General features: G+C 47.3%; 1 protein-coding gene across 1 annotated transcript in view; it reads left to right on the forward strand.

Moving 5' to 3' along the window:
* LOC141133874 (NACHT, LRR and PYD domains-containing protein 3-like) overlaps positions 1–26,519 on the forward strand; it is a gene marked incomplete in the record, with an annotated part of 735,962 nt that overhangs the window by 660,947 nt on the left and 48,496 nt on the right. The window contains 1 exon segment of the mRNA XM_073623461.1: positions 22,320–22,490. Coding sequence (XP_073479562.1) covers positions 22,320–22,490 — 171 coding nt within the window.

Here is a 26,519-nt window from a genome sequence, read left to right on the forward strand (position 1 = left end):
ATACCAGACCTGAAGGGCCTGGTATGGAATTTAGGGGGTCTCCCACGTCATTTGTTTTTTTTAATTTTGGTTCGGGGTTGCCCTGTGGGGAATTCCCATGCCGTTTTTATCAATGAACTTCTATGTGTATTGTCGGCAATGCAATAGCCGCGGGTAGTTTTAAATGTGTTTTTTCCTTCAAAATGTCATTTTGCTGTCAGACTGTTCTAAACACAGGAAACATGCGCCCCTTTACAGGCACACTATAGACACCCCCAGGTACGAAATTTAAAGGGATATTACACTTTTATTGTTTGACTTTAAGCATTATTAAAATCACTGCTCCAGAAAAAACAGCCTTTTTTAAAACTTTTTTTTGCATTGATCCATGTCCCCTGGGGCAGGACCCAGGTCCCCAAACACTTTTTATGACAATAACTTGCATATAAGCCTTTACAATTAGCACTTTTGATTATTCATGTTCGTGTCCCATAGACTTTAATGGTGTTCGCGTGTTCGAACAAACTTTTTTCCTGTTCACATGTTCTGGTGCGAACCGAACAGGGGGGTGCTCGGCTCATCCCTAATGCCGAAGCATGGGGACAGGGGTGGACATTAGAGACGGGTTGCCCCTATACTTTGGCATTTATTTTTATTTACTTTTCTTGGCAGAGATTTCTTCATCCACATTAATCAATGTGAATGGAGGAAATGGTGCATGTATGCCCATCATTAGAAGTGGGTGGATGCAGGGCAGTATTCTAATGGTGGGTATACCACCAATCGATCAATGTGAATGAAGAACTCTGTTAAATTATCTTTTTTCATTTATCCCACAGGCAGCATGGAAAAAAAGAACATTAAAATATATGCCCAACAAGGACCAGTGATGTACTGGTATGTTGCTGGACTTTAAGTTGTTATACCAGAATGATGCCTGCAGGTTTAGTTATCATCTTGGTATCGTTCTTAACAGTCAGCAGTCTGCTTTCATGTGAAAGCAATCCAAGTGGCTAATTAGCTGCTAGACTGCTTTTACAAGCCGTGGGAGGGCACGTCCCCTGTCCCCCCATGCATGCGTGCAAATGTGAACGCAACGTTGGTCTCGTGTTGTTTGTAAACAGCAATGGCACCATGCATGTGAGGAATCACTGCGAACTTCAGATCAAGGGCAGTAATTCTAGCAGTAGAACTCCTCTGTAAATCTAAAGTGGTAATCTGTAAAGGCTTTTAAAAATGTATATAGTTTGTCCCCACTGCACAGGTGTGCATAATTTTAACCACTTCAGCCCCGGACCATTTGGCTGCCAAATGACCAGGCCACCTTTTGCGATTCGGCACTGCGTTGTCTTAACTGACAATTGCGCGATCGTGCGACGTGGTTCCCAAACAAAATTGACACCCTTTCTTTCCCACAAATAGATCTTTCTTTTGGTGGTATTTGATCACCTCTGCGGTTTTTATTTTTTGAGCTATAAACAAAAATAGAGCGACAATTTTGAAAAAAAAGCAATATTTTTTAAATTTTTGCTATAATAAATATCCCTCCCAAAAAATCTATAAAAAACATTTTTTTCCTCAGTTTAGGCCAATATGTATTCTTCTACATATTTTTGGTAAAATCGCAATAAGCGTTCATTGATTGGTTTGCACAAAAGTTATGCGTCTACAAAATAGGGGATAGTTTTATGGCATTTTTATTAATATTTTTTTTTACTAGTAATGGCGGCGATCAGAGTTTTTTATTGTGTCTGTGACATTATGTCGGACACATCGGACAATTTTGGCGCTATTTTGGGACCATTCTCATTTATACAACGATCAGTGCGATTAAAAATTCACTGATTGCTGTGTAAATGTTACTGGCGGTGAAGGGGTTAACACTAGGTGGCACTGTAGGGGTTAAGTGTGTCCTAGGGAGTGATTCTAACTGTGGGGGAGGGGCTATGTGTGACACGACACTGATCACCGCTCCTGATTACAGGGAGCTGTGGTCAGTGTCCTGTCACTAGGCAGAACGAGGAAATGCTTGTTTACATCAGCATTTGCCTGTTCTTCTTCTCCGTGAGACGATCTCCGTGAGACGATCCGCAGGACCCACGATCACACTCACTGAGCTAGCGGCGGGCACACGCGGTCACCGTCAGTGGCACGCACGCGATGGCATGGCGGCAAATTTAAATAGACTTGCCTGTACGCCCATTTACCTGTCCGTGCCATTGTGTCGGCGTAAATGTACATGCGGCGGTCGGCAAGTGGTTAAAGCATGTCTTGTTTGGTATCTATCTACTCAGCATAAGATCCTCTTTTATACTTAACCAAATATTTGGGCAATATAGTGTGTTTTTGTGTATTAAGATTTAAAAAAAAATTGTTTTTCCCAAAAAATTGCTTTTGAAAAATCACTGTGCAAATGCTTTTTAATCTGGAAGGCCTCTGATTAAAAAAAAATATATAATGTTTGGGGGTTCAAAGTAATTTTCTAGCAAAAAAAAATATTTTCATGTAAACAAAAAAGTGTCAGAGTGTCAGAAAGGAGTGGTGGTTGGTGGTTAGAGTGGTTAGAAGAGTGGGTGATGTGTGGTATAAGCTTATAATGTTGGACATAAAATGCCAGGACAGTTCAACCCCCTCAAATGACCCATTTTTGGAAAGTAAACACCCCAAGCTATTTGATGAGAGGCATTTTGAGTCCATGGAATATTTTATATTTTGCCACAAGTTTCAGGAAAATTTAAATTTTCATTGTCACTAAATGATATATTGCTCACACATGACATGGGTATATGTGGAATTACACCCCAAAATACATTCTGTTGCTTCTCATGAGTATGGGAATATCACGTGTGAGACTTTTTGGGAGTCTAGCCGCGTACAGGACCCTGAAAACCAATCATCGCCTTCAGGCTTTCTAAGGGCGTAAAATTTTGATTTTACTCCTCACTACCTATCACAGTTTCGGAGGCCCTGAAATGTCAAGATAGCACAAACCCCCCCAAATGACCCCATTTTGGAAAGTAGACACCCAAAAGCAAAATTTAAATTTTTTCCATTTTCAAAACTTTGTGACAAAAAGCAAGATCTGCAAAATACTCAACATGCCTCTCAGCTATCCGAAACTGTGATAGGTAGCAAGGAGTGAAATGCTCAAACATGCACTGGTTACCTCCATACTCAAAAAACCCTCACTAGACCCCACCTGTTTGAATAACTTAAGACCCATCTCCCTGCTCCCATTTGCCTCCAAGCTCATCGAACGCCTTGTCCATGACCGAATGAGTCGCTACCTTATGGACAACAACCTTCTCGACCCCCTACAGTCCGGCTTCCGTCCGCAACATTCTACTGAAACTGTCCTACTAAAACTCGCCAATGACCTACTAACTGCTAAAACCAATTGCCATTACTTCATACTCATACTCTTAGACCTCTCTGCTGCCTTCGACACAGTTGACCACCTGCTCCTCCTCAGCAAATTACAGTCCCTTGGCCTCTGCGATTCTACTTTATCCTGGTTCTCCTCCTATCTATCTCAGCGCACTTTCAGTGTCACTTACAACTCCATCTCCTCTACTATTCTTCCTTTCTCTGTTCTGGTACCCCAAGGCTCTGTCCTTGGGCCCCTCCCATTCTCGCTCTATACCTCTTCCCTGGGCCAGTTGATAACTTTGCGGATCACAGACGCGCCAATGCGCGTGCGCAAAGGACTGTGTGCGTCCATAGGAGCGCGTCCGCATGTCCCTTTGGTGCCAGATGGCCTATTTAAGGGGTGCACTGACTGGTAACAGATGCTGACTGATCTTCAGCTGTTCCTGTACCCATACCCTGTTAAATCCTGCTATTACCTGCTTGATATCCGTTGCTGAACCTTGGCTTTCCTTGACCTTGCTTCTGGACTCTCCTACATCTCTGATGGCTCCTGATCCCGGCTTCCTATTTGACCCTGCTCCTGCCTGATGATTTGGTACCTAGCTGCCCGCCTGCTTCCGAACCCAGCTATCCCTGTGACTACGCTTCTGTCTCCTGTTTGGCTCTATACCTCTTCCCTGGGCCAGTTGATAACCTCCCATGGCTTCCAATACCACCTCTACGCTGATGACACCCAGATCTATCTCTCCACTCCTCAACTCACCCCCTCGATCTCCTCACAGATCTCAAACTTACTGAATGACATCTCTGTATGGATGTCGCACCACTTTCTCAAACGCAGTCTTTCTAAAACTGAGCTTGTTATATTTCCTCCTTCCCGCTCCCCCCCATGACTTTACCATTAAGATCAACAGCACAACCATTGGTTCCTCCACACATGCCAGGGTGCTGGGTGTAATCCTTCAGCCCCCACATCCAATCACTGGCTGAATCCTGCCACCTTATCCTCCGCAACATCTCCAGAATTCAACCCTTCCTGACTAATGATACCACAAAGCAACTTATTCACTCCTTGATTATTGCCCACCTTGACTACTGCAACTCTCTCCTTAATGGCCTACCCTTATGCAGGCTATCCCCATTCAGTCTATTATAAATGCTGCTGCTAGACTAATACCCCTCACTAATCAATCCATGACTGCTGTTCCTCTCTGCCAATCTGTAAGAGAACTATTGTTGTGCTCAGGGCGCACTCACGCACGCATTTGCACATGAGATACTTTGCCAATGCGCGTGCGCAAAGGACTGTGTGCGTCCATAGGAGTGCGTCCGCACGTCCCTTTGGCACCATATGGCCTATTTAAGGGGTGCACTGACTGGTAACAGATGCTGACTGATCTTCAGCTGTTCCTATACCCATACCCTGTTGAATCCTGCTATTACCTGCCTGATATCTGTTGCTGAACCTTGGCTTTCCTTGACCTTGCTTCTGGACTCTCCTACATCTTTGATTACTGGCTCCTGATCCCGGCTTCCTATTTGACCCTGTTCCTGCCTGATGATTTGGTACCTAGCTGCCCGCCTGCTTTCGAACCCGGCTATCCCTGTGACTTCGCTTCTGTCTCCTGTTTGCTCAACGCTGTCTTTGGTGTCAGCAACTCCGCTCCTGCGACCTGCTGCAACTTTATGCATTTCCAAAGTCGCATCATCTGCTTCAAGCTTCCAGGGCTACATCTGCAGTCTCTTGTGTTCCTCCTATCCCCTGGGTCCTTTTGTCTCCACTCTCAGCGGGACCCGGGTTGGAGATACAAGAGAGGCTGATCTCATCACTTCAGACTCCAACCAGGTACGTAACACAATCCCTTCACTGGCTTCCCCTACACCACCATATAAAATTCAAAATGCTAACCACAACATACAAGGCCATCCACAACATAGCCCCCAGCTACATCACCAACCTCATCTGCAGGTATTGCCCAAATCGTCCCCTCCGCTCCTCCCAGGACCTCCTGCTCTCTAGCTCCCTTGTTACCACCTCTCATGCTCGTCTTCAGGACTTCTCCAGAGCCTCTCCCATCCTCTGGAATTCCCTGCCCTGGTATATCTGATCAGCCCCCAACCTGTTCACCTTTAGGAGATTCCTAACAACCCCATCAAATCATTCCCCGCATCTATTACCTTTTGTACCACCACCCCCTCCCTTTAGAATGTAAGCTCTACGAGCAGGGCCCTCCTGTCCCATCTGTATTGAACTGTACTGTAATTGTGCTGCCCTCTCTACATTGTAAAGCGCTGCGTAAACTGTTGGCACTATATAAATTGTGAATAATAATATTAATAATAATCATTTAAAAAAAAGTACGCCCTTAGAAAGTCTGAAGGCGGCATAGGCGTGCGCAGCCTATTACATTAGGGTGTGCACCGAAAGCTCAAGCACATATACGTGTGTATGTATATATAGTCAAAAGTATTGGGACGCCTGCCTTTACACACACATGACCTTTAATGACATCCCAGTCTTAGTCCGTAGGGTTCAATATTGAGTTTGCCCACCCTTTGCAGCTATAACAGCTTCAACTCTTCTGGGAAGGTCGTCCACAAGGTTTAGGAGTGTGTCTATGGGAATGTTTGACCATTCTTCCAGAAGGGCATTTTTTGAGGTCAGGACTCTGTGCAGGCCAGTCAAGTTCCTCTACCCCAAACTCGCTCATCCATGTCTTTACGGATCTTGCTTTGTGCACTGGTCCAAATCATTTGGTGGAGGGGGAATTAAGGTGTGGGGTTGTTATTCAGGGATTGGGCTTGGCACCTTAGTGCCAGTAAAGGGAACTCTTCTGTCGTCAGCATACCAAGACATTTTGGACAATTTCATGCTCCCAACTTTGTGAGAACAGTTTGGGGATCTCCCCTTCCTGTTCCAACATGACTGCCCACCAGTGCACAAACAAGGTCCATAAAGACATGGACTTAGCAGGGGTGGTGGAAAATTAACTTCAAGTGCAATCATTCACATTATAACCGTAACTAAAACATATACAATTAAGTGTAACACTCTAAAAAATCACTCTAAAAAATAAAAATTCCAAAGTCCTATAATGGTGCGAACCTCCCAACTAAAAACTTGTTGCACTTTAAGGTAATTTGTATTGCAATTATCTGTAGAGGGGTTTCCACCATTCCTGCTAAGGCAGCACTGATGGGCACTAATAGGCTGCACTGATGTGCATTAATAGGTAGCAATGATAGGCAGCACTGATAGGTGGCACTGATGGGCGGCACTGATGGGCGCTTATTGTCAGCACTGATGGGCACTGATTGGTAGCACTTATGGGCACTGATAGGCTCTGATTCGCTGCACTGATAGGCAGCATTGGTTGGCACTGATTGACAGCATTGGTTGGCACTGATTTACAGCATTGGTTGGCACTGATAGGGTGCACTGACTGGGACTGGTTGCCACTGATAGGCAGCATTGGTTGGCACTAATAGGCAGCATTGCTTGGCACTGATAAGCAGCATTGGTTGGCACTGGTTGGCACTGATAGGCAGAATTGGTTGGCACTGATAAGCAGCTCTGGCACGGATAGGCAGCACTGGTTGGCACGGATAGGCAGCATTGGTGGGCACTGATAAGCAGCACTGGCACTGATAGGCAGCATTGGTTGGCACTGGCACTGATAAGCAACACTGGCACTAATAGGCAGCATTGGTCGGCACTAATAATCAGCACTGATTTGCACTGATAGGCAGCACTGGTTGGCACTGAAAGGCAGAATTGGTTGGCACTGATAAGCAGCACTGGCATGGATAGGCAGTACTGGTTGGCACTGATTGGCAGTACTGGTTGGCACTGATTGGCAGTACTGGTTGGCACTGATTGGCAGCATTGGTTGGCACTGATTGGCAGCATTGGTTGGCACTGATAGGCAGCACTGGTTTGCACTGATAGGCAGAATTAGTTGGCACTGATAAGCAGCACTGGCATGGATAGGCAGTACTGGTTGGCACTGATAGGCAGCATTGGTTGGCACTGAGGATCAGCACTGGCACTGATAGGCAGCATTGGTTGGCACTGATAGGCAGCACTAGTTTGCACTGGTTGGCACTGATAGGCAGAATTGGTTGGCACTGATAAGCAGCACTTGTATGGATAGGCAGTACTGGTTGGCACTGATTGGCAGCATTGGTTGTCACTGGCAGCATTGGTTGGCACTGATAGGAGAGAGGGGGAATTTCACATTCAGGAGATCGTGAGAATTGCCACAGCTGTTCAGTGTATAAAACTGTCAGATGATGACACTGCATGCAGGGAGAGACACCAGCTGTTAAAAGTCAGCGGTGATGTTGGTGGTGGGCGGGACTGAACAGTTACCAAACAGCAGCCAATAGGATGGGTCTGGGCGGGCCGCTACATTTCTCTGGCTCCGCCCTCCCTCTGAAGCAGCCCAATCATTGGCTGGTGTTGGCGCTTGGTCCCGCCCACCCCCAACATCACGGCTGAGTTGTGATGACTTACAACTGAGCCGCGATGTCGGGGGTGGGCGGGACCAAGTGCTATAAACACCAGCTGCTTTAGAGAGGGGGCGGGGCCACATAAATGTAGCGGCCCGCCTAGACCCCATCCCATTGGCTTGTGTTTGATGGCCGTTCAGTCCCGCCCACCCCCGATATCTCCCTGACATTAAGACAGCTGGTCTCACTTCCTGCATGCAGTGTCATTATCTGACAGTTTCATACAATGAACAGCTCTGGCAATTCTCACGATCTGCTGCCTGTGAAACTGTTTCACAGGCAGCGCGGGCCACACACTCTCTTGGATGCAGCATTTTGGGGCAAATCTCTGGAGACAGCAAGGGGTGATTAGGGTGTGCCCAGGCACACCCGGCACACCCCGTGCGCACGCCTATGGAAGGCGGTGATTGGTTTTCGGGGTCCTGTACACGGCTAGACTGCCAAAAAGTAGACTGCCAAAAAGTCTCACACATGTGGTATCCTCCTACTCAGGAGAAGCAGCAGAATGTTTTTTTGGGGTGTAATTTCACATATACCCATGTCATGTGTGAGCAATATATCATTTCAGTGACATATTTTTTTTGTAATTTTTCAATCACTTGTGACAAAAAAATTAAATATTCAATGAGCTCAACATGCCTCTCAGCAATTTCCTTGGGGTGTCTACTTTCCAAAAAAGGGTAATTTGGGAAGTTTTGTACTGCCCTGTCATTTTAGCACCTCAAGAAATGAGATAGGCAGTCATAAACTAAAAGCTGTGTAAATTTCAGTAAATGTACCCTAGTTTGTAGACGCTATAACTTTTGTGCAAACCAATAAATATACGCTTATTGAATTTTTTTTACCTGAGACATGTGGCTGAATACATCTTGGCCTAAATGTATGACTAAAATTTCGTTTATTGGATTTTTTTAAAAACATAAAGTAGAAAAGGCACACAACAAAAAACGAAATTGCCCATGGGACTTTTAAAGAGCACACCTCAGGTAAAATGTATAAATGATTTATTTAACCACTTGCTGACTGGCTCCTGTACATTTATGTCGGCAGAATGGCACGGCTGGGCAAAGCAACGTATCTGTACGTTACTTTGAATTTCCCGCCGTGCGCACACGCGCCTGCCGCGAGCTCCGTGACCGTGCCCGCGAGACTCGTTGTCCGCCAGGTGCCCGCGATCGTGTCACAGAGCTGAAGAGCAGGGAGATGCCGATGTAAACAGCATCTCCCCGTTCTGCCTAGTGACAGGACACTGATCGTCTGCTCCCTATCATCGGGAGCAGCGATCAGTGTCGTGTCACTGCTAGCCCATCCCCCCACAGTTAGAATCACTCCCTAAGAAACACTTAAACCCTCCCTCGCCCCCTAGTGGTTAACCCCTTCACTGCCAGTTACATTTTTACAGTAATCAATGCAATTTTATAGCATTGATCGCTGTAATAATGCCAATGGTCCCAAAAATGTGTCAAAATTGTCTGATGTGTCCACCATAATGTCGCAGTCACAATAAAAATCACTGATCGCCGCCATTACTAGTAAAAAAAAAAATATTAATAAAAATGCCATAGAACTATCCTCTATTTTGTAGACGCTATAACTTTTGCACAAACCAATCAATAAACGCTTATTGCGATTTTTTTTTTACCAAAAAAAGTTGAAGAATACGTATCGGCCTAAACTGAGGAAAAAAATGTTTTAGATATTTTTTGGGGATATTTATTATAGCAAAAAGTAAAAAATAATGTGTTTTTTTCAAAATTGTTGCTATTTTTTTGTTTATAGCACAAAAAATAAAAAACGCAGAGGTGATCAAATACCACCAAAAGAAATCTCTATTTGTGGGGAAAAAAAGGACGTCAATTTTGTTTGGGAGACACATCGCATTACTGAGCAATTGTCAGTTAAATCGATGCAGTGCCGAATCGCAAAAAGTGCTCTGGTCTTTGGCCAGCCAAATGGTCCGGGGCTTAAGTGGTTAACACACATTTAAAAACAACATGTAATACAGAAAAGAGAAAATATATTAGATATCAACATATTGGTAAATTTTACATTTATGTAATAAACCTTTCCATGAGACCTGGATATGTCATAAAGATGACTGTCAGTAGTCTAGAATAGCTGTGCTAGGTCTCAACGCATTTTGCGAGAGGAGTCTCGCTTCTTCAGGAGAAGCACAGATAGATGCAATTGATGAAAAACTCCTGGCTTACTGGCTTGGAATAGATGACTCTTTGTGAAGTAGTCGAAAGATAGATCTATATAGGTGGCTATGCTATCCTAACTTTATAAAACAAACTTCAAAATAGAACATTCATAAAAGTAGATGGATAAATGCATAAAATGCCAACCATGCCACCAAGCTTTCCCCTGGAGCTGTGTGTCACGTACCTGCTTGGAGTCTGAAGTGACGAGGTCAGCCTCTCTTGTATCTCCTACCCAGGTCCCGCTGAGAGTGGAGACTGAAGGACCCAAGGGATAGGAGGAATATGAGTGCCTACAGATGTAGCCCTGGAAGCTTGAAGCAGATGATGCGACTTTGGGAATGCAGGAAGTGGCAGCAGGTTGCAGGAGCGGAGTTGTGGACACCCGGAAGACAGCGTTGAGCCAAACAGGAGACAGAAGCGAAGTCACAGGGATAGCTAGGTTTGGAAGCAGGTGGGCAGCAAGGTACCAAATCATCAGGCAGGAGCAGGGTCAAATAAGAAGCCTGGATCAGGAGCCAATAATCAGAAATGTAGGAGAGTCCAGAAGGTCGGGGAAAGCCAAGGTTCAGCAGTGGATATCAGGCAGGTGATAGCAGGATTGAACAGGGTACGGGTACAGGAACAGCTGAAGATCAGTCAGCATCAAGTCAGTGTGCCCCTTAAATAAGCCGTCTGGTGCCAAAGGGACCCACGGACGCGCTCCTACGGGCGGGCACACTCCTTTGCGCATTGGCGCGGCTGTGATCCCAAGGTTTCTCATGCGGGCATGAGTGCGCCCGGAGCGCAACAATAGTTCTCCGGATGCCCTTCAGGGGCTTCTTCTCTGGATGGTGCTGAAAAAATGCTTGTACTTTTTGTGGGGCATGTACATTAGAAACTGGTTCCCATGAATTGCCCTCAGAGCCATAGCCCTTCCACTTGATCTGGAACTGTGTTTGGCTTTTCCTGGTTCTACAATTTAGAACAGCTTCCACTTCAAATTCCTCACTGCCCTCAATGAGCAGTGGAGGAGGATTTTCCGGATCCCGGATGGGAAAAGGATTGGGCACTGTTGCTTTCAACAAAGAGATATGGAAAACAGGGTGAATCTTTAGATTTCTAGGTAAGATTAGTTTGAAGGCCACAGAGTTGATCTTTCTCCTTACAGGAAAGGGTCCCAGGTATTTCGGACCAAGTTTCTTGGAGGGACACTTAAGTTTCAAATTTGCAGTGGATAACCAGACCTTGTCTCCTGGTTCCAGACTCAAGTTACCCCTCCTCTTCCTGTCCAAATTTTTTTGTTATTTTCCTGGGCTTTATAGATGATGTCTTGAAGCAATTTGTTATTGGAGTTCAAAAAAGCTCAATCTGTCTTGAAGAGCAGGCACAGAATATTCCACGGATATTTCAGGCAAAAAGGAAGGGTGGTATCTGTAGTTGGAGAAAAAGGGTGTTTGTTTAGTAGAAGAATGGATGGAGTTATTGTATGCAAATTCTGCTAGCAGAAGAAGAGGTGACCAATCATCCTGTGAGAAAGAGGAGAAACAACGCAAGTATTGTTCTAAAGTCTAGTGGGTTATCTCCGTCTGTCGATTAGTTTCAGGATGGTAAGCAAAGGACAAACGGAGTTCGATGTTCAAAGCTTCACAAATGGCCCTCCAAAATCTGGAAGTGAACTATACCCCTCAATCAGAGGTAATATTGTCTGGGATACCATGTAGTCTCACAAACTCTAGGATGAACATGGAGGCAGTCTCAGCGGCAGAAGGGGTTCCTTGTAAGGGTACAAAGTGTGCCATCTTGGTCAGACGATCGACCACGACAAATATGGTGGTATAGTTTTCATACGGAGGGAGCTCTACAATGAAATCCATAGATATCATGCTCCATGGTTTCTTAAGTACAGGAAAGCATTCCAGTAGACCCCAAGTTTTGGTTCGATCAGTCTTGCTGCGTTGACAAGTTACACAGGATTTTACATATTTATTACAGTCCTGTATTAAGTCTGGCCACCAAAAAGAATGGGAAATTAGATCAGTGCTCTTGTGGATCCCAAAATGGCCTGCCAAAGGGATGATCGTGGCAACGCTTCAGAACAAAAACCCTAAACTGTTCCGGGACAAAGATTTGTTCATTATGGTAATAGAGCCTATCCTTTATCTGGAGAGATAAGTCTTGAGAAGGGAGTAATCCAACAAATTAGCTCTTATTTGGGTCATCAGGTCTTATTGGAGGAGGAGAAAGTTCTTGGCCAGTAAGATAGTGTCTGGTTCTGAGGGTCCAACTGGATCATGGAATATGCACGACAGCGCGTCTGGTTTACCATTCTGTGAATCAGGGCAGAAGGTAATATGAAATGTGAAGTGGGAGAAGAACAATGCCCATCTTGCCTGCCGAGGTCTAATGCCCTGTACACACGGTCAGACTTTCCGATGGAAAATGTGTGATAGAACCTTGTTGTAGGAAATTCCGACCGTGTGTGGGCTCCATCACACATTTTCCATTGGAATTTCCTACACACAAAGTTTGAGAGCTTGCTATAAAATTTTCCAACAACAAAATCCATTGTCGGAAATTCCGATTGTGTGTACACAAATCCGACGCACGCCCAGAATAAATTAAGAGACAAAAGCTATTGGCTACTGCCCCGTTTATAGTCCCGACGTACATGTTTTATGTCACCGCGTTCAGAACGATCGGATTTTCTGACAACTTTGTGCGACCATGTGTATGCAAGACAAGTTTGAGCCAACATCCGCCGGAAAAAATCCATGGATTTTGTTGTCAGAATGTCCGATCAATGTCCAACCGTGTGTACAGGGCATAGGTCTTTTAGCTGTTCTCAAGTACTCAAGGTTCTTGTGATCGGTGAAGATGAGTATAGGGTGAAGAGCACCTTCCAACAAGTAACGCCACTCCTCAAGGTCAGCTTTAATGGCTAACAATTCCTGGTCCCCTACGTCGTAATTCAGATGGATTCAATTTCTTGGAGAAGAAAGCCACGGGATGGAGTAATGATTTAGGACCCTGTCATTGCGATAATATGGCCCCTACTGCATTTTTAGAGGCGTCCACCTCCAGAACATAGGCCAAGGATGGATCAGGATGCTTCAGGATGGGAGCCGAGGTGAACAAGGCTTTTAACTGCTCAAAAGATGCTTGTGCTTCTGGACTCCACAGGATGGGAACATGCTGTTTAGTTAAAAGTGTAATGGCAGAGGTAATGCCAGAAAAGTTCTTAATATATTTTCTATAGAAATTAGCAAATCCCACAAGCCTTTGTACCGCCTTTCGGTCTGTAGGAGCTGGCCATTCTAAGACAGCGGCGACTTTCTGGGGATCCATGGAGATGCCATCAGCGGAGAGGACAAGTCCCAGAAACTGTGTTGTCTGTCTTTCAAAGTCACACTTCTCAGCCTTGGCATAGAGGTGATGTTCCCAAAGTCTACTCAAAACCTTCATCACATGGGTGCAATGTATTTCAATCGAGTCAGAGAAAATAAGAATGTCATTGAGATAGACTATGATAAACAGGTCAAGGAAGTCCCGAAAAATGTAATTTACCAGGTGCTGGAAGGTGGCTGGGGCATTGCAGAGACCGAAGGGCATGACTAAGTATTCAAAATGCCCAAAGCGTGTCCTAAAGGCTGTCTTCCATTCATCTCCTTCCCCGATCTGAACTAGATTGTGGGCACCTCTCAGATCAAGTTTAGAAAATACTCATGCTCCTCGCAGCCTCTGGAACAACTCAGGGATTAATGGAAGTGGGTACTGTTTTTTGACAGTTATTTTGTTAAGATCACAATAATCTACACAGGGTCTCAGGGTGTGATCCTTTTTCTCCACAAAGAAGATACTGGCGCCTGCTGGAGAGGAAGAGGGCCGAATAAAACCTTTTTCCAGGCTTTCAATATATTTGCACAAGGCCTCCAGTTCGGGTTCCGAGACAGGGTAAATTCGGCCGAAGGGGATCTCAGCCCCTGGTAAAAGTTCAATGGGACAATCGTAAGTCCGGTGGGGAGGAAGAGTATCTGCGTTCTTTTTATTAAACACGTCCCGGAATCCGTGGTATGCAACGGGTACTAACTTCATAGTTTCAGAGTGGATGCTAAGGAGAGAAGCAGAATTAATAGTCTTTTCCAGGTAGCAATGTCTCTGACAATAATAGGAAGAGAAGGAGATAGCTCCAGTAAGCCAATCAATATGAGGGTTATGGGCCTTTAGCCAAGGTAATCCCAGGATAATAGGGAACAAGGGGGAAGTTATGACATCCAAACGGAGAAGTTCCTGATGTTCCGAGGAAGTCTGGCAGAGAATGGGTACAGTCTCTTGTGCAACTGGCCCTGACTTGAGACCAGAGCCGTCCGCAAGATGTACAGTAAATCCCTGCCTTATGGTGCATACAGGAAGTTGATGCAGAGTAACAAAGGCTGAGTCCACAAAACAACTGCAGGCTCCAGAGTCCATGATTGCGGTTACAAGAATAGTCCTTCCCGGTAACTGGAGCCGGAGCGGAGGAGGGAGATGTAGCAGATCCCTCCCAGGATGATGCATCATGTGAGGCATAGTAGGAGCGGGCTTGACAGGTCTTATACAGTACCTGACCGCGAGATTGTGTTTCCAGCGTGATACCATCGCGCTGGTTCTCGGCGACAGGGTACTGTGCATGTCGCACTGGCTTACTCATCGGGAAAGGAAAACTTTGTTTTCCTCCCGCGATGAGTGACAGGCAGCGCTGACAGCTGTCTGGTATGAATCCTGAGGCGGGAACACCGCGCCAAATTTTAAATGAAAAAACCGGTGTGGGTTCCCCCCAGGAGCATACCAGGCCCTTAGGTCTGGTATGGATTGTAAGGGGAACCCCCCAACGCCGAAAAATTGGCGTGGGGGTCCCCCCAATCCATACCAGACCTATATCCGAGCACGCAGTGCGGCCAGCCAGGAAGGGGGTGGGGACGAGCGAGCGCCCCCCCCTCCTGAGCCATACCAGGCCGCATGCCCTCAACATGGGGGGGTGGGTGCCTTGGGGGAGGGGTTCGCCCTGCGGGGGCCCCCCCACCCCAAAGCACCTTGTCCCCATGTTGATGAGGACAAGGGCCTCTTCCCGACAACCCTGGCCGTTGGTTGTCGGGGCCTGCAGGCGGGGGGCTTATCGGAATCCGGGAGCCCCCTTTAATAAGGGGGCCCCCAGATCCCGGCCCCCCACCCTGTGTGAATGAGTTTGGGGTACATGGTACCCCTACCCATTCACCTAGGGAAAAGTGTCAATATAAAAAAACACAGTACACAGGTTTTAAGAATAATTTATTAGTCAGCTCCAGGGTCTTCTTCCGACTTTGGGGGGTCTCCTTCCGACTTCTCCCGGTGTTCGGCCTCTTCTCTTCTCCCGGTGTTCGGCCTCTTCTCCCGGGCCCCGCCGCTATCTTCTTCCAGCTCTATTGCCAGCGAGGGGCCCGGTCTGCTGCCGCTGTCTTGCCGCCGCTGTCTCGCCGCTTCTTCTCTTCTTCCCCGATGTTAACACGACGCTCTCTCCGGCTCGAATGCTGTGTGTGAGCTGCGGAGCCATTTATATAGGCGGTGACCCCGCCCCCTTACGACGTGCGCAGGGACTCTGGGGCCACGCCCCCTTATGACGCCAGAGTCCCTGCGCATGCTGGGACCATGACGTCGTAAGGGGGCGGGGTCACCGCCTATATAAATGGCTCCGCAGCTCGCACACAGCATTCGAGCCGGAGAGAGCGTCGTGTCAACATCGGGGAAGAAGAGAAGAGGCAGCGAGACAACGGCGGCGAGACAACGGCGGCGAGACAGCGGCAGCAGACCGGGCCCCTCGCTGGCAATAGAGCTGGAAGAAGATAGCGGCGGGGCCCGGGAGAAGAGGCCGAACACCGGGAGAAGAGAAGAGGCCGAACACTGGGAGAAGTCGGTAGGAGACCCCCCCGAAGTCGGAAGAAGACCCTGGAGCTGACTAATAAATTACTCTTAAAACCTGTGTACTGTGTTTTTTTTATATTGACACTTTTCCCTAGGTGAATGGGTAGAGGTACCATGTACCCCAAACTCATTCACACAGGGTGGGGGGACGGGATCTGGGGGCCCCCTTATTAAAGGGGGCTCCCGGATTCCGATAAGCCCCCCGCCCGCAGACCTCGACAACCAACGGCCAGGGTTGTCGGGAAGAGGCCCTTGTCCTCATCAACATGGGGACAAGGTGCTTTGGGGTGGGGGGGCCCCCGCAGGGCGCCCCCCTCCCCCAAGGCACCCACCCCCCATGTTGAGGGCATGCGGCCTGGTACGGCTCAGGAGGGGGGGGCGCTCGCTCGTCCCCACCCCTTTCCTGGCCGGCCGGGCTGCGTGCTCGGATAAGGGTCTGGTATGGATTGGGGGGACCCCCACGCCAATTTTTCAGCGTAGGGGGTTCCCCTTACAATCCATACCAGACCTAAGGGCCTGGGGGGGAACCCACGCCGTTTTTTTCATTTAAAATTTGACGCGGTGTTCCCGCCTCAGGATTCATACCAGACAGCTGTCGGCGCTGCCTGTCACTCATCGCGGGAGGAAAACAAAGTTTTCCTTTCCCGATGAGTGAGCCATCTTGGCACTGGTTCCTGCGACGGGGCTCACAGGTGTCAAATCTCACCGAGAAATGCGGCGAGATTGACACAATATCGCGGTCACCTACTGTAGGACAAGTCCGAATGAAATGGCCTGCCACTCCGCAGTAAATGTACAGTCTGTCATTTTCTCGCCGGAGGCGTTCAGAAGAGGACAGAGGTGGCCTTGGAAAGCTTTTACTGGGAGGTTCATGATGCTCCTTACTCTTGTGAGGTACCCTTGGTATTCTGGTAGTAACTGCAGAAACAGAAGCAATAGTTCTTGGGGTGCAAGTGGCTTGATATTAGCCCTCTCAGATTGCCTTTCACGTAGCCTTTGGTCAATTTGGATGACAAGATGGATCAGGTCTTCCAGAGATGTGGGTACCCCTACACGGGCAAGTTCGTCTTTTAGTGTGTCAGAGTACAAGACAAAATTGATGGTGGAGAGCAGCTTTATTCCACTGAGTATCCATACTTCAAACACGGAAGTCAGTTACATAGTCCTCAACAGATCTTAAGCCTTGTTGTAGTTTACCAAGTGTGGATTCAGCAGTCTGCTGGAAGAAAGGATCAGCATAAAGTTGGGACATGGCTAAGAAGAAGGAGTCAGAGGTTGTCAGAGCCGGATCATCTTGTTCTCTAAGACGATGAGCCCAGGAAAGTGGTTCATTTAGTAGGAGTGTGATGATGAATCCCACTTTAATGCTTTCAGATGAGAAAGTTCAAGGTAACAAGGAAAAATAAATTTCACAAGCATTTTGGAAGGTACGGAACTGTTTGCGATCCCCTAAAAAATGCTCAAGCAAAGGCACTCTGGGTTCAGGAGGAAGAATGGTTTCACTGAGCAGGCAAAAGTCTGTTTGCACAAAGGAACTCACAAGAGCAAGGGGGGTCGAGGCAGGTGAGACATCAAGCAGGTTCGGTAGTCAACCTTCCATCCGGCCAAGGTCCTCTTGGAGATTCCGCACAGTATGGGCTAGTGCAGAAATGGATTGGCAGATGTCCATAAAAGGCGAGGCCTTCCTTTCAGACTCCATTGTTGGCTGACTGATACTGTCACGTACCTGGTCGGAGTCTGAAGTGATGAGGTCAGCCTTTCTTGTATCTCCAACCCGGGTCCCGCTGAGAGTGGAGACAGAAGGACCCAAGGGATAGGAGGAACACGAGTGCCAGCAGATGTAGCCCTGGAAGCTTGAAGAAGATGATGCGACTTTGGGAATGCAGGAAGTCGCAGCAGGTCACAGGAGCGGAGTTGCGGACCACCTCAAGACAGCATTGAGCGAAACAGGAGACAGAAGTGAAGTCACAGGGATAGCGGGGTTCGAAAGCAGGCGGGCAGCAAGGTACCAAATCATCAGGCAGGAGCAGGATCAAATAGGAAGTTGGGATCAGGAGCCAGTTATCAGAGATGTAGCAGAGTCCAGAAGCAAGGTCAAGGAAAGCCAATGTTCAGCAATGGATATCAGGCAGGTGATAGCAGGATTATACAGGGTATGGGTACAGGAACAGCTGAAGATCAGTCAGCATCTGTTATAAGTCAGTGCACCACTAAAAAGGCCATCTGGCACCAAAGGGACGTGCTCCTACGGATGCGCATACTTCTTTGCGCACGCGCATTGGCGCGTCTGTGATCCACAAGGTTTCTCATGCGCGCATGCGTGCGCAAGTGCGCCCGGAGCACAACGATAGTTCTCTAATGCCCCATGCACACGATCAGACATTCCGACAACAAAATCCATGTTTTTTTTCTGACGGATGTTGGCTCAAACTTGTCTTGCATACACACGGTCACACAAAGTTGGTCGGGAATTCCGAACGTCAAGAACGCGGTGACGTACAACACGTACGACGAGCCGAGAAAAATGAAGTTCAATAGCCAGTGCTGCTCTTCTGCTTGATTCCGAGCATGTGTGGAACTTTGTGCGTCGTAATTGTGTACACACAATCGGAATTTCCGACAACGGATTTTGTTGTAGGAAAATTTGAGAACCAGCTCTCAAATTTTGTGTAATGGAAATTCCGATGGCAAATGTCCGATGGAGCCTACACACGGTCGGAATTTCCGACAATAAGCTCCTATCAAACATTTTCCGTCGGAAAATCCTATCATATGTACGGGGCATTACACTGTGTGAAGGCGGGGAGATGGAAACCAGTATGAAGCCGCAAGAAACTGGAACTTTGGTAGCCGGTAGCTTGCTTATGGGGCTGAAGTGGTTAAGGTAAAAAATAACTTTATCCTTCACATCCTCTGTAATAATTCTTGTAACATCCTAGTACATGATCTATATTTATGGAGATGATATCTTTGTAGCACCCTGGGGCTTAGTCAGGGATGCCCCTCACAAATTTACTTGCCAGGAGTAGTTACCCTGGTCAATTGTTGGAGATCTATTGATTTCTCCCTAAGTTTGGCCTTGTTGCACTTTTCTCTTCTACCGCCCGGTGGCCAGGTACTTGGTGGTAGTAGAGCTGAGAAGGGCAAACCAAGGTCAGGTTATGGGTATATGGGGTATCTCAGCCAATGGGCAGGGGTTTTCTTGAATCCCTTGACCTGCTGGGAGAGCCTATATATTCGGGAGAGGTCAGGTGATCTATGTGTTGTGCCAACTGGACGGCTGTCTGGGTGAATTTGTGCTGTGTGCCCTGGACTGTTAGGCCAGAGATTGGGCCTATCCTTGGGGGCATCTGGCTGCTAGACTGTGTGAGGGCCTATCCAGAAGTAGGAGAGCAGCACAGAGTTGGGATTGCGGCTTGCAGTCCAACCAGAAGTGATGACTCTGTCAGCCGGAGAACCTGTCTTGGTTGGAGGTAGAAGGGACCAAACACCTTATTACCAGGGACCACAGTGAGTAACTGAAGCAAGAAACAGAGCAACATTCTCACCCAACGGGCAGAGTGGAGAATCGGGAAACTTCAGGCAGTGATCAAGTCAGGGACCCAACCAGCGGAGGAGACGCTTGCAGAGCAGCCTTGTGAGTTAAGCCACGGACAAAGCCAGCCAGCAGGGGTGAAGCTTGAGAAGTATTTGGAGTGCCAAGCTAGGGACCCAGCAGGGAAACGTGGTTGATGCTTGAGGGAGATATCACTTCTGATATTGGAGGAGCTTAAGGGTCGGTTCACACTGGGGCAACACGACTTCAGCGCGACTTTGTACGGCGACTTCAACGCGGCTTCGACGCAACTTCAGCGCGACTTCAGCGCGACTTTAGCAAATTACAAGGCGACTTGAAGTCGCCTCCATGACAGGCGACTTCGGCTGTGGCCAATCACAGGGCAATCATCTCTCTGGGAGGGAGGGGGGGAGGGAGGGGTTTTCCCTGCAAAGTCGCTTGACTTTACAGAGAGATCCGACTTGGAGGCGACTTCCATTGATTTCTATGGTACAGGTCGCCTACCAAGTTGGATCAAAGTAGTACAGGGAGTACGCTCTGAAGTCGGAGCGACTTCAGTAGTGTCTATTAAGACGCTCCCGTTCACTCCCATTGAATCTCTTTCTGGGGCGACTTGGGGCGACTTGAGGGCGTACAAGTCGGATCCCAAGTCGCCCCAGTGTGAACCGACCCTAAGGGATTCAGAGTCAGTGAATCAGTGGGTCTAGTTAGAGACCAGGAGCTCAGTGTTGAAGAACTACAAGAGGCAGTTGTAGTGAAGCTGAAGCAACTGTTACGTTTGAGTTAGGAACTGTTAAATTGTCCTGTTGTCATAGGAGACAGCACTTCTGCATTTGCAGATGTGACACCTTGCTGGGGCTTTTCCCTGCACAGCTGTCCTCCTATTCAAGTCTCGGTGTCTGCCAATTTAATCTACAACTACTTAAGGGTGTTCTGGCCCTAACCCTCTTTTCCCCAAAAATACAAAAAGGACTGTTAAGAGAAATAAAACTTCTTTTACATTCAAGAAGTGTCTGACGCCCAATAACTTTGTCCACCTTGCACCCACTATGCATTTCCAACCCACCACATACAGAAGGATGTCAGCTATCTTTGGCCTGGAAAGTTCTCATTAGTATGGACAAGCCCAGAGACCTTGCTACATCTGATTGCTGGAGACACTAAAGAATGGGGGAGTGAAGAATAAAGTGCTTTAACCACTTGCGGACCAGCCGCCACAGTTTTACTGCGGCAGGTTGGCTCCGCTGCGCAAAATCACATTAATGTACGTGATCTCACAAGGTCTGTATAGCAGATGCGCGCACGCGCGTCCCCGCCGCGATCGCGCATCCCCGCCACGAGCTCCATGAGTCAGACCGCGGGTCCCAGGGACTCGATGTCCGTGGGGATACCCACGATCGTCTCATGGAGAGGAAGCACGGGGAAATGCTAATGTAAACGAGCATCTCCCCATTCTGCCTAGTGACACTGTCACTGATCACAGCTCCCTGGGAGCAGTGATCAGTGATGTGTCACACGTAGCCCATCCCCCCACAGTTAGAATCACTCCCTAGGACACACTTAGCCACTACAGCGCCACATAGTGTTAACCCCTTCACTTCCAGTCACATTTACACAGTAATCAGTGCATTTTTAATCGCACTGATCGCTGTATAAATGTGAATGGTCCCAAAAAAGCGCCAAAAGTGTCCAATGTGTCCGCCATAATGTAGCAGTCCCAATAAAAATTGCTGATCACCACCATTACTAGTAAAAAAAAAAAATAATAATAAAAATGCCATAAGACTATCCCCTATTTTGTAGATGCTATAATTTTTGCGCAAACCAATCAATAAACGCCTATTGCGATTTTTTTTTTACCAAAAATATGTCGATGAATACGTATTGGCCTAAACTGAGGGGAAAAAAAATTGTATATTTTTTGGGGATATTTATTATAGCAAAAAGTAAAAAATAATGCATTTTTTTCAAAATTGTCGCTCTTTTTTTGTTTATAGCGCAAAAAATAAAAACTGCAGAGGTGATCAAATACCACCAAAAGAAAGCTCTATTTGTGGGGACGTCAATTTTGTTTGGGAGTCACATCACATGACCGCACAATTGTCAGTTAAAGCGACGCAGTGCAGAATCGCAAAAAGTGCTCTGGTCAGGAAGGGGGTAAATCCTTCAGGGGCTGGAGTGGTTAATGTGAAGTGTCCCCCATGTGAATGTAGAATCCCATTGTAAATGTGCAATATCCACCAATATAGTACTTGTATCTCTAATATATCCCAGAAGTTTTAGCACTAAAGGCTGTAAATGTACAGTATATCCACCCATCCCCCCCTACATTCTCTATAAGGGATCCTATTCCTCCCACAATCCGGTAACCTTCAATGGGAACTCCTGATTGGTGGACTTTAGGAAGGCGATGGAATATTGGGGTCACTGGGGTATCCACCATCAGAAATTCTGCTGTTTTATTTCATAAACCCCCCAGATCCTTTCCTTTTATCTATCAATTTCAGAAGCCCCTGTATGAGACACTGTGTGAGGTCCTGCTTAATAACCGGGTACATAAGGGGGTAACTGAGCTGTCACAGCGCCCCCTCTTTATACTGTGTAGACATAAGTACTACAACACCTTCACCTTTATCAGCTTCCCTAATAACAAGATCTTTCCTCTGTATAACATTCTGTATATCCTGATATTCCGCTCTAGTGATGTTATGTTACTTTTCACTAAATGAGAATAATTCCTCATATTCATATAATATAATATCATGTGTCTGGATTTGTCTCTGCAGGTTGTGGCAATGTGGTGTGACTTCCTCAGGCTGTGATGATCTCCGATCCATTCTTATCAATAATCGATCCCTCACCACACTGGATTTATTAGAGAATAATCTGGAAGACTCTGGAATAAAACTTCTATGTGAGGGGCTCAGACATCCTGGCTGTACTCTGCAGGAGCTGAGGTGAGAATTATCCTATAAATGATATAATATTCTGCAGAATTCTGGTATAAATCTTCTATGTGAGGGATCCAGACATGTGACCTAGATGAAAGTTATACAAAGACAGACTTCTGATTGGCTGGTTACACTGGGACTTCCCATCATAGTCCTTCAGGTCACTCGCTGTTATTGGCTTTCATCCCCTCCCCCTCCACTGACTATCAGAGATCAGACTTTGGCTGGGTTCACACTGGAGTTCACAGCAAGGGGTCCGGTGCATGTCCATTTACCATTTCAGGTCCGATTTCAGCCCAAATTTTGGGCTGATTTTGGAGCTGAAACAGACCAGAAGATGCACAGGACGTATTCTCTTCATTCAGTGACCAATCATAGACAGATGGTCCTCAATTAGAATCTGGAAGGACAGAGCGAGTCTCTAGACCAGAAGTGACTCCTAGATGCCAATACAATCCCCCCATCCTTGTAGGGATGGGCTGTCTGTTCGGGTCGAACATGAGTTTGATTCGAACATTGGATGTTCGCCGAATAGCGAACAATTTGGGGTGTTCGCGGCAAATTCGAAAGCCGCAAAACACCCTTTAAAAGTCTATGGGAGAAATCAAAAGTGCTAATTTTAAAGGTTAATATGCAAGCTATTGTCATAAAAGTGTTTGGGGACCTGAGTCCTGCCCCAGGGGACATGTATCAGTGCAAAAAAAGTTTCAAAAACGGACGTTTTTTCAGGAGCAGTGATTTTAATAATGCTTAAAGTGAAACAATAAAAGTGTAATATTCCTTTAAATTTCGTACCTGGGGGGTGTCTATAGTATTCCTGTAAAGTGGCGCATGTTTCCCGTGTTTAGAACAGTCCAGAGCAAAATGACATTTCTAAAGGAAAAAAGTTATTTAAAACTAGTACTAGCGCTAGTGCCAGCTATTAATGAATTGTCGGGTCTCTGCAATACACATAAAAGTCAATGAAAAAAACGGCCTGGGGTTCCCCCACAGTGCATTACCAGGCCCCTTGGGTCTGGTATGAATATTAGAGGAACCCCACGCCAAAATTAAAAAAAAATGGCGTGGGGATTCCCCTACAAAATCCATACCAGACCCTAATCTTAAATAACTGAGGGCAGGGCCAGGGCAGGTGACCCCGCCCCCCTCTGACGCATGGGGACTTTACGGGGACTTCCCTATGGGTTTTCCCGTGATGCCAGGGGGGCGGGGTCACCCGGTTACGTAACGGGTGACCCCGCCCCCTCTGACGCCAAGGAAAAACCCATAGGGAAGTCCCAGTGAAGTCCCCATGTGTCAGAGGGAGGTGGGGTCACCGGGTGGCCCTGCCCTCAGTTATATAAGAAGTGTCAGAGGAACAGAAGCGTCACACAGCGGGAACCTCCCATGGATGCGGATCGTCCGAAGAACGAAGGGGCAAGAAGAAGCCGCGGAGGAAGATGCCGGAGAAGAAGACCAAAGGAAGAAGCAGAGGACCAGAGGAAGAAATGGGGGAGAAACAAGATGGAGGAAGAAAACCGAATGAAGAACAGAAGAGGATGGAAGAAGAAGCGGGGAAAGAAGACAACATTAATAAAAGAATTGTCAAAAAACGTCTCTTGTCATTTTTAATATTTTTGACACTTTTTTTGTGAAATGGTAGGGGTACATTTGTACCCAATTACCCAATTACCATTTCACACAGGGGGGCCTTGTTAAAGGGGGCTTCCAGATTCCGATAAGCCCCTCGCCCACAGACCCCATTACCACCAAGCAAGGGTTGTGGGGATGAGGCCCTTGTCTCCATTAACATGGGGACATCCTCCCCATGTTGAGGGCATGTGGCCTGGTTTGGTTCAGGAGGTGGGGCGCTCTCTCGTCCCCCCTCTTTTCCTGCGGCCTGCCAGGTTGCATGCTCGGATAAGAGTCTGGTATGGATTTTTAGGGGGACCCCATTCCATTTTTTTTTAATTTTGGCGCCCCTTAATATCCATACCAGACCTGAAGGGCTTGGTAATGCACTGTGGGGGAACCCCGGGCCATTTTTTTCAATGACTTTTATGTGTATTGCAGAGACCCGACAATTAATAATTAGCCGGCACTAGCACTAGTACTAGTTTTAAATTACTTTTTTTCCTTTAGGAATGTCATTTTGCTCTGAACTGTTCTAAACACAGGAAACATGCGCTACTTTACAGGCAAACTATAGACACCCCCCAGGTACGAAATTTAAGGGAATATTTCACCTTTTATTATTTCACTTTAAGCATCATTAAAATCACTGCTCCCGGAAAAACGTTAGTTTTTAGAACTTTTTTTGCATTGATCCATGTCCCCTGGGGCAGGACCTGGGTCCCCAAACACTTTTTATGACAATAACTTTTTCACGTTCGTGTCCCATAGACTTTAATGGTGTTCGTGTGTTCGAACAAATTTTTTGCATGTTCTGCTGTGAACCGAACAGGAGGGTGTTCGGCCCATCCCTATTGTAGATATAAAATTATCACCTCACTGAGGCTCAAAGAGAAGTCCTAGTCATTTCATCTACAAGCCCAGCAGGGGACGAGGCCGATACAGTGAGAAGACCCCAAACTGTCTGCCAGACATTGATTTATATCAGAGATCAGAGGAATCTATTTTATCTCTCATACAAAATAAAATATTAGTTGCAGAGAGATGGAAATAATTCCTCCTGATTGTAAACATGTTGGGGTACATGTACATATAACATTGTATGTGTAGTGAGGATAGAATCCAGGAGAAACTCCCAGAATGGTTCTATGGAGTCTGATCACACCAGACAAGCACTGATTGGTCTTGTTGGGATCAGACTGACATGCCGGTGTTAAAAATCCGATCCTCATCCATCAGAACCATTCATGGTCCATTTAGCTCTGGTTCCCTCAGACCGCAGGACCGGCTTGTGGGCTGGGAAGGGAACACCCCCCAGGGTTGATTGGCTGATGGCTAAAGTCCACCCACATCCATAAATTGAGGATCCTGAGATATGGACGGGGGATTCCCATGGATCCAGGGGCGGACTGACAACACCCAGGGCCCCCGGACCAAATAAAGCAAGGGCCCCCTGTCAGGCCCAGCTCATGGTCCACCTCTGACCCCGCCCATGGCCCACCCCTGATCCCGCCTCTACATTTTGCACAAAGTACAATTTCTGCCTTTTTTAAAATGGAACCTGGAGGGAGGTCTCTCTCTAACAGTGTCCATTAGACAGTCTGTTAGAAAACGTCCCCTCCAGGCCCCATTAGAGTCTACAACAGAGTCTAATGGGACCTGAAGGGGGGTCTCTCTCTAACAGTGTCCATTAGAGAGTCTCTGTTAGAGAGAGATCCCCTTCCAGGTCCCATTAGAGACTACAAAGGAGTATAATGGGACCTGGAGGGGGGCCTCTTTCTAACAGAGTGTACAGTGAACACCTTCATTTACTCTGGTCCTCACTGGACCCCCTCCTTGTGCCATGACTCTCACCCCTGCCCCAACCTCTCACAAAGTAGAAATAAAATTGGCACCGAGTAGCTCTCCTCTTACCTTAACTATGGCTACTGTAGCTGTGGCTGGTTCCCGCGTCCTTTGTGGCTGGCTGGCTGGCTCCTGCGTCCTCTGTGGCTGGCTCCCACTTCCTCTGTGGCTGGCACCCTGCCGTGGATGGCCGGCTCCATCGTCCTCGGTAGCTGGCTCCTGCGTTCTCTGTGGCTGGCTCCTGCGTCCCCTGTGGCTGGCACCCTGCTGTGGCTGGCTGGCTCCCTGGTGTGGGTGCGTCACCGTGGGTGGGTGGGTTACAGTTGGCTGGTGCCCTGGCCCTGCTGTGGCTGGCTGATGTGTCCTCTCCTCGTTCCACCATACCGGGCACTGTTTGCCGAGGCGAGGGAGAGACTTGGAGGGAGTCGGCCGCCTTTGCCCTATACGGGACAGTAGAACTAGGAGGTTTGCAGCAGGCCCAGTGCACGGATGCGCGCGGTGCAACACATAATGACGTGGTGTGCGTGTCCACTCTGTGTCCATTTAAGAGTCTATGTTAGAAATAGCGCCCATCAATGC

Source organism: Aquarana catesbeiana, linkage group LG03 (assembly GCF_042186555.1).
Source record: "Aquarana catesbeiana isolate 2022-GZ linkage group LG03, ASM4218655v1, whole genome shotgun sequence".
Classification (NCBI taxonomy): domain Eukaryota; kingdom Metazoa; phylum Chordata; class Amphibia; order Anura; family Ranidae; genus Aquarana; species Aquarana catesbeiana.